The sequence below is a fragment of the Drosophila ananassae genome, chromosome 2L, assembly GCF_017639315.1.
Source record: "Drosophila ananassae strain 14024-0371.13 chromosome 2L, ASM1763931v2, whole genome shotgun sequence".
NCBI classification, from domain to species: domain Eukaryota; kingdom Metazoa; phylum Arthropoda; class Insecta; order Diptera; family Drosophilidae; genus Drosophila; species Drosophila ananassae.
Window position 1 is genome coordinate 15125392 of NC_057927.1, and position 13528 is coordinate 15138919.

The window sequence follows — 13528 nt, forward strand, 5'->3', positions numbered from 1 at the left end:
GGCGCATCCTTCTTGTCCTGGCTGGAATAATAAAATTCCGCCAAGACATGAGTTTCAAAAATACAAAAAAAAGAGAAGCAACCAGCGAAAAGCCAAACCAGCCAAAGCGAATAAAAAACAAGCCAAAATAATTGAGAAATTTTTGCTGTGGGCGTTGGGCCAAATGTGCAAATTGCTCTTCAGGCCCTGCTCCATGTGTGGGTCTGGGCCTTCAATTCTGAGCCAGAAATCCCACATATGCGAGTATCTGCTCGTAATCCTCGACAAATTAGGATTTAATGAATGTTATCCCGCGACTTTTAGAAAATTCCCTGGAAGAGGCACTTTAAAATTTAAAAGCTTAGCTGGAATTCAATTGTCACAAATAATAATTTGAATGTCTTTTATGCCTTGGATTGTGAGAAATTGTTGTTCAAAGTGTTCCAAGTCAATAAATTTCATAAAAACTGTTGAATAAAAGTGCCATGTTTCAAGCACTCCGAAACCCTTTCCGGATTTGATATTTTCAAAATAAAGACCCCTGACACTGTTTTTAGCCCCACTTGATCTCAGACTCATCGGATATCTTGTGTCAGTGCCACCCGAAAAAGTAAGCACCGAAAACTGCACAGACAGCAAGTTTAATTTGTTTATTAAAACTTAAACGAGCTTTGTGTGCTCGGCGGCCTGAATGGGGTGGCAATGGGATATGGAGGATTCGTCTCCAGTTAGTTGGCCTGGTAAGCCCATCAGCAGCCGGATAGGATGGCGACGATGAGGACGGCGACGACACTTTTTAAACTACTTAAACTTTGCTGTGCTGGGTCTGATTCTCGCTTTTGGTTATATCCCCTCTCACTCCCGAACCAACCCGCCATCCAAACACCCACCAGACGGGATGGCTTTGACCTATGTAAACGGGTAAGCTCACACGGTGTCTCTGGCTCAGCATTTAAACAGTCTTTTTTGTGAGGCTCAGCAACGTGAAAGTTTGCACACGATGACGAGATCTGCTGGGGACTTTTCAAATTAGTCGTAATAAATAATTAAGCATATCACATGCATATTTTGTTTGCCGACAGGGTAGGCAAATTGCAGTTAATATTTACTCTCTTCCCTCCTGATGGCAGGCCAAAGTCTTTGCGGTTGGGTAAATAATTCGGTCCGACAAATGAGCCTGAGATTGTAAAGGAGTTGTGGTAACATAAAGTGGAAACATTAAATATGAACCTTCCTCGTGAAACTCGTTCAGCAAAAATTAATTCGCCGACTACTGTGAGAATTATTTTTTAAGACCAAATTAAAAATTTGTCTTTGCTTTGATTTCATGGCCAACGTGCTTGCTTAACATGTAAACGAGGTACAATAACGGAAACAAAGTTAACTGGCCAGAAGCCAGGGGATCAGAAAGCAAACCGAGTGGGTAAGTAGCCAGAATTGACCACATTTTTACTGGCCGGAGTGGCCTTCCTCTGGCTTCGTGATGAAGATGATGGCAAAGTCACGTAGTGGCAGCAGTCGGTGCCACATTAAGTAGCATGCAAACAACGGCAGCAGCCGGGGGAAGTCAGAGAAAGGACAATAACAGATATTGAAAGCTGGCCCAGAACACACAACAGGGAGGAACACGGAGGAAGGCAGAGATGGATCGGCAGCGGACATCCGAAGGAGATGGCTTCAAAGAAGGACACTTTACCACAGAGACAGAGACTGGTAAAACGCAACTGGTTGTAGTCAGTATATCAGAGTCAGTCCATCAGAGTCTCAGTGCTTTCGGTCTGGATCTGGATCTGGGTCTGGGTCTGAGTTGAAAAAGACAAACGCAACAATCGCCGAACACAACAAAACAAAACAACCGAAAACATTTCAATTTTCTTGACGACTTGCAGACCAAATAATAAAAATCAACTATGGTCAAGTGAGCAAATTGGCCAAATGAAAACGATGTAATGAACTAAAGTGCATGAAGCAATGAAGTAAACGAGCCAGGGGAAAGGGCCAAGGGAGGCCAGGAGCACAGACCACTCGATGCATACTCAATAGAGACATCTGGGAGCCAGAGGGGGAAGTGAATTTTCTGGTTCGGAAGTTTGTGTTTCCAGATGTGAGTCGGTTGCTCAATGAATGGAAACAGTGGCCAGGGAATCCAGATTGAAGCATCCCAGTGGTTTGAAGGACACCGTACAATAAAATGCAGTTTAGTTAAGGGCTCAATCATATTGATTCATTCAACGTTTCGGTTAAAAAAACAATTTATATTCATGGCAATTACTAACAAATTGATCCAATTCACTATAAATTGCAATTAAAAATGCTCAAAATGCCGCAGGGAATGGAGCTCCAAATGGAGCTCAGGTCAGTAGATTCGCCCTTAGACCCCCGCTGAATTGTTTTGTGTGAATTAATTGCCATAACATAGTTATTTTTTCTCATCGCATTCCCCCGGTGGGCCATCAAATATGTTCGGTCACTAAAGTGGCTGCAATTTGTTTTTCTATCAACATAAATGTTCGCTGCGCAGTGCACATGTTTTTATAATTTATTAATTACCCGCATGAAATTACGATTTCGCGAACAATTAATTTGAACTCTTTGTTTGTTAGACACAATTCCTGCGAATAAAGGATCAGCTGAGCTGGACATGTGTGAGTTTGTAATTCATTTTAATGCCCTGCTTGTTTTTTCCCAGGGCTTTACATTTAAAATTTTCTACAGCTCTACATAGCCTGTTTTTCCCGTTTTTTTTTTGCCTTTAGCTGTTCAGTCCCAAAGCTGCATTCGCTTTGCATAACTAATTAAAGTTTGTTGGCGCTTTCATGCGCTATTTCTTCTGGCGCGGAGCGGAGCTCCAGGATAAGGGAAGCGGAAGCCAGAAATTATTATGACATGAAAAAGGCGTTAGCTCCACTCAGCGCCACACCCACTGCCACTGGGTCGGTATGGAAATGAAGGAGTTACCCAGGGAGAGAAAGGGAGTTCAGGCGATGCTGACATTAATTAGAAGCTACAGCTGCCAGCTATATAGTTGGGCATTATATTGCAGCTGGGGCTGTCATGGAAATAAAAGAAATCCTTGAACTTATAGATTATAATTATAAGGAGTTTTATGGATGATATCCGGATATCCGGTACTCCTCCTAGACTCCTTTCAGTTAACAAACATGCTTTTAATTCCATCAATGGACAAACGTTACTAAGTAACACTGTAGTTTTAATAGTCTGTTGTTTATATAATTAATTTATTAGACATTCAACACATTCCATTAAACAAACTACTACTTTGACTCAATATTTTCCATGGTTGAAAAATTACATTATAAACTTCACCTGCACAGCCTCCGCGAACAGCATGAAACACAACGGGGAAAAAATATATAATAGCTGGTGAACTTTTAACAAATTATCAACGCACAGGAAATGAAACTTTTCGCAGGCGAAACTTTTTGTAGAAAAACACACACCACGCCCCAGTACTCATGTAGTCGCATTCGGGACTGACACACGTGAGTGCAATTATGTAATACAAATAGGTAATGAAAGTTTCGCACAACTCGAGTCCACTTTCCCTCCGGCTGGCACACAATTAAAAACAGGACAATGGGCCAGGCTAGGATCTGCAGGCCCCGGAGCCAGGCAATCCACTATTTGGATCCTGGTCAAGGATAGAAAATAGTTTACGAAAAGCCCCATAAGCGCCAAGGTAATTAAATTTATTGAAATAAATTGTCTCTGGCTGGCACCGAAAACCAACTTAACTTTTAATGAAATGAGTGCATAATGAAACAGGGAAAATAATGGGTAAAGGCGAAAGTAGCGAGAAAAAATTGTATTCCACGGAGAAGAATGCTTGGAAAAAATGGCAGCGAAAAAATTGTGCAATTTTTAATGCGTTATGATGGCGAGCAAACATTCCTAATGTATTATAGTGCTGGCTATGGGATGGCTCCTACCCCCGCCCAGAAAGAAAGCATTCTACCCTTGGCTACCCAGTGGCTGCCATTGCATTTGTTGCTATATTTAATGGCGTCGAAGCAAAAACAGAATGCGCGGAGCGCCAACCTCATTGCCACTTTGGCTGAACGGAAAAATGGGGAATGGAACGAAAGGAAAAAATTGAAAAAAATATGTTATTGTGGCTGGCGTTTGGTGTCAAGTGGGGCAGGAGTGTGCACAAGACCCCATTGAGAGTGTACTAGCCAAGACTAGTTGTGGAAAGTGCCGGCAATGGCTCAGAAAATATTTGCCCAAAGTCTTTAGTTTTGTGCCCTCTAAGCTCACTGTTAGCCAACAATGAAAGCACTTTAAAGTCGGCCAACAAATTATATTAAATTTCTTTTGCTTTGCCTGTTAAATAATAAAAATAAATCAATGACAAATTCCACCTCAGTTAGGGCCCACAACTTTTTGGCCCCAGAGTAAATAAAAGTAAAAAACAACACGCTCCCGAGGAGTAAACAATGAACAGGAAGGTCATAACGACACAAAAGCCCGCAGACAGTCCATAAAAAATAAGCAAGCACGAGGCCCGGACTCACACACATTAATAAAGTTGGTAACTTGCGGTTAACTTTACCCGTGAGTGTGCTTTAACATTATAAACAACCGACAAGGACTAAATAGCGTTACCGACAGTCGCCCGAAAAAGTATGCAACACGCACCGAGGCAATAAACCACATTCAGCCGCAGCCTTAGGGGTGACGGCAGCGGTAAAGAAAAGTTTCCGGAGCAAATTGCAAACTGATTTAAAATTAAGCAGAATTATTTGGCAGAGTCGGAAAAAAGCGAGAGACCGAAAAAGCGAACACACGTAGCACAAATGAGCGTCATCAATCAAGTGAGCGGCGGCGCGGGAGGGCCTGGCGCTGCCAAGGATAAAGGATAAGCAGCTAACTTAATTCCTGGCTGGCGGAAGTGAAATGGCGTGCTCTTGATTTCCCACTGATTTCGTTTTGCAGGCAGCGGGGGCGGGGGCGGCAGCATGTCTCAGATGCTGCATCTGGTACATACAACTTTCCTAATAAGCCCGAGAGGGCCGCAGCACCCTCGTCTACGAGCAAAGCAATCAATTATGTTAATAAAAAACAATAAACAAATTGCGGAAAAGGCCCGACTCCCTTTGATTTAATGTGTCCCACTTTTCCTGGCTGAAAGTCTAAATTTATCTTTGGCCAACTCCCTGTAAGCGATAAAGTTGTATTCCCTAAGTGGTGTGGCTTCTCTCTTTCGGCTTTATTGCTCGACAAACAACAAACACAAATTCAAAGAAAACTTTACTCTCCTTCTACTTTGTCAACTGCAACTTGCCCCCGCCAGAGTTTCCCCCGGCGGCCGAAGCAGCTGCTTCAACTGACTGTTTATATCGCAATTGCCTGTCTACTTTTCTTGCCACTTTTCTCTTTATTCTTGGTCCTGGCTAATAAGAGTCCTTGCCGCTCCTCTTGGCTGACAACTTTGCCAGAGTCTGCGGCGAAGTTGGTTTATTTATTTGAAAATGATTTTAGCCAGAGAGAGACCCTACCGCAGGTACTTGAAGTTTAATCATTTACATTTCCCCGCCGCTGTCAACGGCTCCAGAGCTATCATCATCAGACGAAAACAACAATATGACCATTTTGAGGCTTTCTTGATGGTAAACAGTGCCAGATGAGCGGAAAACTTTGTTCATTTTGCAGGGGAGTTTCTGCATCTTGAAGACTTCCTTATGCCACAAATAGTTTCTTCTTAGAAATATAATTTAAAGGTACTCATTAATTGCAAGCCATTGTAACTTATTAACTATCCATTTAAAGGCTCAAGCCAAAGACCATCCTGTAACTACAACTTCCTTGGGGTAATTTCCTTAAAGATCTTATTTGTTAGCCGAGCCAAGTCGCAGGACCTGTCACTCCCGCCTCGAATCCTGTCGCTGCTCTAACGCGCGTTTAAGTGGACTAGTTACCCACACTGGCACGAGCTGAAATCAAAGTTAAGCTCTTGCCAGATGAAGTCGACAGGACGCCCTGCTTAATGTGATGCGGTTAGGGAAAGGTCGCTGGGATTTGCCACACTAAAGTCCCTGGAAGTGAGTGCTCTTTTTTGGACGCCACTACTTTTTCCCTGCCACGAAAAGCGGATCAGAACGGCACATGCCTAAAAGACGCCAACACTTTTTGTGCGTGTGTGTGTGCACAACTGCTAAGTCAAAAATCTGGTTGGCAAATACTTTTGGCTGCGAGTGTGTATGTTAAGAGTGGTGTGGAGCTCGGGAGGGATAAGCTGGTCGAGGAGCAGACTACCAACTAGACGCGACAATCAACACGCCAACATGTGTTCGCCCCGACCTCCTTTTTCCCATCCGTGAATTATGCTTATAACTTTTACATCCACTGGAACTCCGCCCAGGAAGATCTTGAGTCCTGGGGCGCTTCATTATTTGCACAATAGTTTTGTGAAATAAATTTTACCAAGTTGCTGTTTATTGTTATGCAGTGAGAGCTGGAGCTGGAGCTGTAGCTGGAGCCGGGTCGCTGCCTCATAACTTGTTATTGTCGCTGTTAACATGTTGTATCTGTGAGATACTTTCTGCGTGTCTGTCTATCTGTCTATCCGCCTGCGTGCTGAGTTCGAGTCTCCTCTTTATTTTTGTGCTTTGGGTAATTTGTCATTGTTGGCAGCAGATACAATGGCATGTGTGAGTCTCCCCACTGCTAGATTTGGCCCGAACACCTTTCACCCCATCCGGCGTCCTATAATTTATGTATCTTGCACTCTCGGCTCTATTTAATCTCCTTTAAATATGATTTAGGATGGTGAAAAGCGCCGAGCAGTTGAGACCACTGAATTATTGCTGAGACCTGGCAGCGCGAAGCTCCTTAAGATAGTTTATAGTCTAAGTTTTTATGGTTCTGCTGGCAGAACTTCTCAAAGGGGTGGATGTCTTGAAGTCTTTGTTAAATGCTTTACAGCTGCGTATCTGGCTATAAAAATTAACAAATCTCAGATGTCAACCACTTCTAAGGACTTTATTTGCTTGCTGATCTGGTTTCTCGAGCAAATACCCGACTAAGCAAACTTTTACGAGCTTACAGCCCTTTCTCTGACCCGAAAAGAAAACTTGGAAAATTCCCTTGACCACATTTTAAATATTTAACGAAAATTTTCGCCATTTACGGGATTCTCGGAACTGAGCAGCTGTCATTTCGTATATTGATTTTCACACAGCAAAAAAATTATCCACCTCTCCGAGCTGTCGAAATAAATAAATGTAGCACACACTTGCCCAAAATCAAGTCGACAAACAGCAGCCGCAAAAAGGGAAAACTACAAGAAAACTTTCCTCAACAACAACTTGGCTGGGAATTTATCAAGAAGAGTGGACGCCCGGGGGCGGGATATCTATTGTGTGGCATTTACAAGCAATTGAAGTGTGGCAAGCGTCGTGTAAGAGCGATAATGTTGTTTGTCCTTGGCCGAATAGTTTTAGTTTCGTTTTTCGGGGCAAGAACCCTTTTTCGCCTGCCAGCACACAACAAGCGAAAGGGCTCTGGGTGGAAGAAAATAAAAAGGGGGTGAGAGCGATAAGAGATAAGAGGGCCGAAGGTCGAGGGGTGGCCCTGCAATTTGTTGCCGGGGCTGAAAATTCTTTAAATATTAAAATCTTGATTAAGTTAAATGCGCATTTGGGGCCCACCACGAACTCGGGGATACACACGACCAGATGCTTTTAGCCAGGCCGAGAGACAACCACAGAAGAACTGGCACGACCACACATTTCTTCGCTTACACCGAACGAAACGCAATAGTTTTTATTGATTTTTGTCCAAAACATTTGCCTTTTCATCAACTTTTAGGCAAACCGCCATGGATTTAAACCATGCTTTCAAGGATATTTGATTTTAAAAGTTTTTCAAAAGGTTTTCCCGCATGGACTTTCAGTATTTTCAATGCAGTCAAAAATTTGATGCACCATTTGGGAAAAGTCCGCCGCAGAAAAGCAGTTTCTAAGGCCAAAAACATTTTCATAATTGCTTAGCCGGCCTAGTCCTTGGGCCACATCAACTTTCATTTGGCCAGGAGAGGGCGGCTGAATTGAATTACATCTCTGCCCTTTCACACTTGGCGGGAGCCAATAAAAACTTTTGATGCTTCAATTAGCAGCTGGCCAACCAGCCAAGTGAGAAAACAAACAATTATGCCCTAATTGAGCCCACATTTCTCAAGATCCTTTCTTTTCTAACCCCAGGACCGAACGGGAATTTTCATTGCCCCTGCCCCTCACTCTTTTCTTTTCAACTTAACTTTCTTTTTTCATTTTCCTCCTTATTCTTTTATTTTTCCTCTTTTTTTGTGTGTGTGTTGTTGGGAAGCCTACTTAAGTTGTCATTTTGATTGCTTTTGAAGCTTTTTTAGGGCCCACGCTAATTTTTCCTGGCCGCCTCGCTCCACCCGGTACTGCCATCTATCATTTTGTCAGTTGAGTCGCGCAGCTAACACAATTTTCATCGTTTTTCTTCTCGGCACTCCGCTTATTTGGATTTGCATGTGACATTTCCACCGACAACAACAAAAGGCGCAAAAAGGACCAAAAAAAAACCGAGACCGAAAACGAAAAATAATAAAATCTGCCTCGCATTCGGGAAGAATAGCGGGATAGCGTTGCCTACATTCGGGCATTGAATTATTAAGTGACAGCGGCGAGCCGAGAGAAATGCTCAGCGCTTTCACTTGCACTTTATTAGATTGACATCCAAAAATGTCTGGGGCACTGGGGCTCTGGGCTCTGGGGAGAAAAGCCGGTAAAAAGAATCCCTCAAAAAATCAGTGCCAACTGGGCAACCATTTTCGAAACGAAATTAAATCCGATTTGAATTCAATTAGCGAGTGACAGTTGGCGAATCGTGTACTATGACGACGGGATTGAAAAAAAATACATCAAAACGTAAATATAAGTCCTGCAATGACAGCCCATGAATCTCATAAGTTATTTACCATTTCTGCATTTTATTTATCAAAGTATCCCTCCTCTATTCCATTTATTACTTACTAGTACCTTGGCTCACCAAACTAATTGCATTTATTTAGCTTACCTGCAATGAGAAGAGAAAATATTTGTTATTAAAAGTTTCCCCGTAAATTTGCTTAGCCATAAATGATCATTAAATATTTATCTTGTGTTTATGGCTCCCCTAACCTGGGAAACCCTGTCTAGCGCACATTGACCCTCTGATGGCAGAAACATGTGTTTGCTTTATTAAATTGAAGCTTCTAAAAGTTGCACGACTGTGATAGGGACTCTGATTTCCAATTGAATAAAACAAACATTGTGGAAAATTACAACAAAAAGAAGGAAACTTGCTCGTCATGTTCAGGAAATTAACTGAAGGGGATACAGAGCATGTGGTCCTACTTCTTCTAGGTCAGGCTGTGGGCTCCGATTTCATTTCCTCGCACTTCCTCACAACAATTTTTTCCCCACAAAATCACAAAATATTTTTTCCATCAAAGAATTTTTACTGTTGTTTCTATATATATATATATATTGTATTTTTTATTCGCCGTAGGCTCATTTTCAGAAACCGAAAGCCGAAAACAAAGCCATCGCCAAGAGGTGCGACAAAAGTAAAGTAACAAAAGTTGATGGCAGAAATGAGCATGCGGCAAATGAGATTTTTAGGTCAACAGAGTCCAACCAGCGGCAACTGCCATATGAACCGCGTTGCCAGCACTGCCGGTTTTGTGTGTCACTTTCCGCTCGACTTTCCACTTTCCACTTATTTTTCCCCCTTTTTATGCCAGGGTCTCCTAGAGCATATATATTCTAGAGGGTATATTCTATTTGCCAAGCGTTTATTTTATATATGATGCTCTATAAAGACTTAAAGCTTTGAAAACCGACTGAAGAAAGTACAATTTCAGATTATTTTTAATAAGTTCATCTAGCCCATCTAATCCATCTGCAAAGTTGAAACCTATTGACTAAGATTGTATTAATGAAGATATAATTATTTTACCCACTTCATCTAATAGTTACAGGATATTTTCTAGTCCTTATTCCATCATCTCCTAGAGTGGTCCTTTTTTCTGTGCCTCTCCCAGTGGCTCCCATGCTTTAACGCTTTGATGCTGTGCGAGTTGGCTGTAACCAACTGAAGCTTTATAGGCTAAATAAATACCGCAAGCTGCCTGCCGGGGGTGGTGGTGGCCAGCAGAACGGTTCTAAAGGTGGTTCAGGGTTTCAGGAGCCAAGCGATGCGGGACTTGGGAGGGGGGTGTGCCACTGACATCACACTTTTGTGATGGTTGCCCACGGGCTGGCAGCCGTGGCCTCTTCGTGCGTGCGCCTTTAATGGAGCCAAAGTGTACAGATTTTGTTGCCGCAATCTGTGGCAAAGCGTGGCTGTCCCACTCTAGAGCTATATCCGTGCAGGTGTGCTTGTGGGTGAGTGGTGGCATACCCGAGCGAAAGTGCATTGCATACTTATAGGTACTTATGCGGCACATTAAGAGGCTGACCTGAATTTTCGGTCGCCTGCTAATGATTTTTGGAAAACTCCAAGAAAAGGAATGGCACAAGTTCGGTCTCAAGTGGACCGAAAAACTGCTGGAGTAGTAGGATTTGGCCCACAAAGTGTAAACTTTTTAGTGGCACAAACAAATAGTAGGAAATGGGATCAGGTCGCCACAAAAAATTGTGAAAGATATTGTAAAGATATTTTTTTAAAAGACTATCAGATTACATGTTTCGTGTCATCGGATTTGTATAGGATTTATTAATTCGGCTTTATAGTTGCCTAATGAAATGTAATGCATTAATAATTGTAAAATAGTGAAAAAGTAAGCATTCAGATTATGTTAATTAATAATTGATTGATATGAGTATAAAGTTTATACTGTAAACAGTCAATTAGAAAGACATAATGATACGGATCTGAGTAAATTACAGTTTAATTGGTTCTATTATGCAAACAGTTTTGATTGCCAAGTTGCAAAAGCTTCCTTTTCACAGCCATTAATGGTAATAGGTGCCAGCAGAGTAAGTTACCATTTTAATTGATTTATTTTTTCCTTTCGCAGGGCTGCCAACTGCACATCATTACGGGAATATTCGTTGGCAATCAGAAGAAATCCCCGTTCTGGCCTAACTATGCTAATTCAAACTCTACGAGCATAACCAACTCGCATGCAGCAGCACTCAAATCACTGACGAGTCTTGTTAGCAAAATCCGCAGACAGTTAACTAAGCCGGATACGTAGCATTCATCGGGCGATATGGAAGGCCAGACGTACAGAAGGGGGCGGCCTGTTTGGTCCTCGTTCATATTTCCCATGTTGCATGTTCCTGGCAATGCTACAACGATGAACATTTCTCGTTCTCACTTTTTCATGTTTTTTTTCTGTGCGCAGCTTAAAGTTTCCCTCGCCCTCGTACCTCTCGTACCGCCAGTTGTAAAAAATCATGTTTTCTCAGTGTACAACACTGCGTATGTGCAATATGAGCATGTGTTGGCCGGCCATAATGAATGCCAAGCTGGCTGCCAACTCATTACCGGCCAGCTGCCTTAACTTTTTGGCAAATGTTCATCCGAAGCTCACATTCCACTGGCATTTTTCAAGAGGGGACGCTCTTGAATGCGGATTTAAGTTTAAAGCTCCCGTACATCTGTCATAAGCGGGCTTTGGGTCTCTGGTTTGTTTTACTTAATGATACAAATCTGCACAAAATAAACAAATTAGTTGACTTGAAACTACCCACATGCCATCAACAACTCTCATCTGATTAGCTACCCGTCTCTGGAAAACCGCAAAAAGACCCAGAAAACCAGAGCAAAAGCCATAAATAATTGCAACTAATTTTGGGACAACTTTTTCTCCCAGCTGCTGAGGAGGGCAACGCAAAAACTAATAATGCCAATGGCACACTTACATCTCCCACACACACGTGCGGATCACGCCGACAGTCACACTCATTCCGAGAGCACACATGACACATAATCACATAAAAGTAATGAACTCTACACATAAAGCGGTTGCCTGACTGACTGAGCTTTGCTCCGAGGACCGAAAGGGTCCTTCATCTCATAATGGCGCCACTAAAAGTCTGCGTTTCATTCTCGCCCCCGACTACAGCTGTCTCTGTCTTCGTCTCCGTCAAAGGGAGCTCAAGCGTAAATGCAACACAAAACTTTAATGCTGCAGAAAGAGCCAAGGAAATGGTTGCCAAAGCTGGAACACGAACCAGAACCGGCCAAAAGGCAGTGGCAAATCAGACCGAAAAATACACGAAAAAACTGAAATCCTCATCTACACCCGCAAGGACTTTGTCAAGCCCTGGAAGGGACGATGAAAAACGGCCCGGAAAAATGTCCAAAATGAACACGGAAAAATTAAAAGCAACCAGACCAAGTAAAACGAACTAAAAATGCCCTTTTTTTTAATGTTCTACTTTGAAATTTACTCCTTAATTCCGTGCATGTTAAATTCCTGCTCACCCATTTCCATAAAATAGTTCCAGCCCTTGGAAATTGACATACTTTTTCCAGCCATCAATCACCAAACTATTTCTTAACTAAAATTCCCTATCAAATTCATTAAGCCGGAAGAGTATGCTGAAAAAATTTCAACAGCTCCGAGCGAGCAACTAAGGGTTTATTAGTATGTATAGTCACATGTCAGCACCGTCGTCATGTTGCGGCCAGCGGTTTGAGCTCCTGCTGCTACTCATCCTGCCAAGTGCATCCTGCTATCCCAGTATCCTGGCAACAGTGGCCACCGGGACCGTGTCCATGTCCCCCATGCTAGGTCTCCGCTCGCGTTCTTGTGATGTGGTCATGTCATTGGCTCGGCATGCTGATAACAATTTTTAACAAACTTTGAGTTAACGACAGCACAACGCTTCTGAGTATGAAAGGAGCGTTGGCTGCGCTATACTGTGCTGTGCTGTGCCATGAGTGTGAGTGTGCGCTTTTGAGCTGTTATCCTCCAGCCCGACGAGCTGTTTGAAAAATGGCCAAACACTATTAGCTTTCTGTCGGAGAGCAGGAGCACCATCAGCAGCCACACAAAAAATGACGGCGAAGCAATACAACGTCTAAAATATTAGTTGCAACATTTTTCGTGTCATAAAACTTTATTTTGTTTGCAAGCAGAGAAGCCAACGAAACTACTAAAAGTTCCCATCAATTTTATCTGAAGTTGAGTGAGAAAAGTTCCATCACAGAAATGCAAAAATGTAATAACCGCGAGCTCTCCTTTAATACGGATTTATGGTGACATTGGTATGACGAATATTTGATATAAATTATAGAAAACATAAAAGAAAATCTGCACCACCTGTAACATTCGGACTAGACACTCTCAGATTTCTTTTTAATCAAGCCTTGTCTTCTCGGGTCAATGTTTACCTTTAATATCCGTTTGGCAAATCGAAATCCCCTATTGCTCCTTCCCCAACAACAATGACTGGGAAAAGACAATACCGACAGTCTTAGTAAGCTTTTCCTTTTTCCCATGCCGGGTTGTTTGTTTCTTTTTTTCAATTTTCCACACAATCGAGCACGAGACAAAGACAAT

At 42.5% G+C, this 13528-nt stretch overlaps 1 protein-coding gene across 26 annotated transcripts in view; it reads right to left on the reverse strand.

The window, feature by feature from the left end:
* Positions 1–13528, reverse strand: part of LOC6499350 (dystrophin) — a 126033-nt gene that overhangs the window by 48472 nt on the left and 64033 nt on the right. Inside the window, exon 22 of one of the 26 annotated variants that reach the window (XM_014910534.3) lies at positions 8184–9045. The exons of the other annotated variants lie outside the window; for them this stretch is intronic. Coding sequence (XP_014766020.1) covers positions 9037–9045 — 9 coding nt within the window. The 3' untranslated portion in view covers positions 8184–9036. Of the gene's footprint in view, positions 1–8183; positions 9046–13528 lie in introns of those variants that run through there. 26 annotated transcript variants of the gene reach the window in all.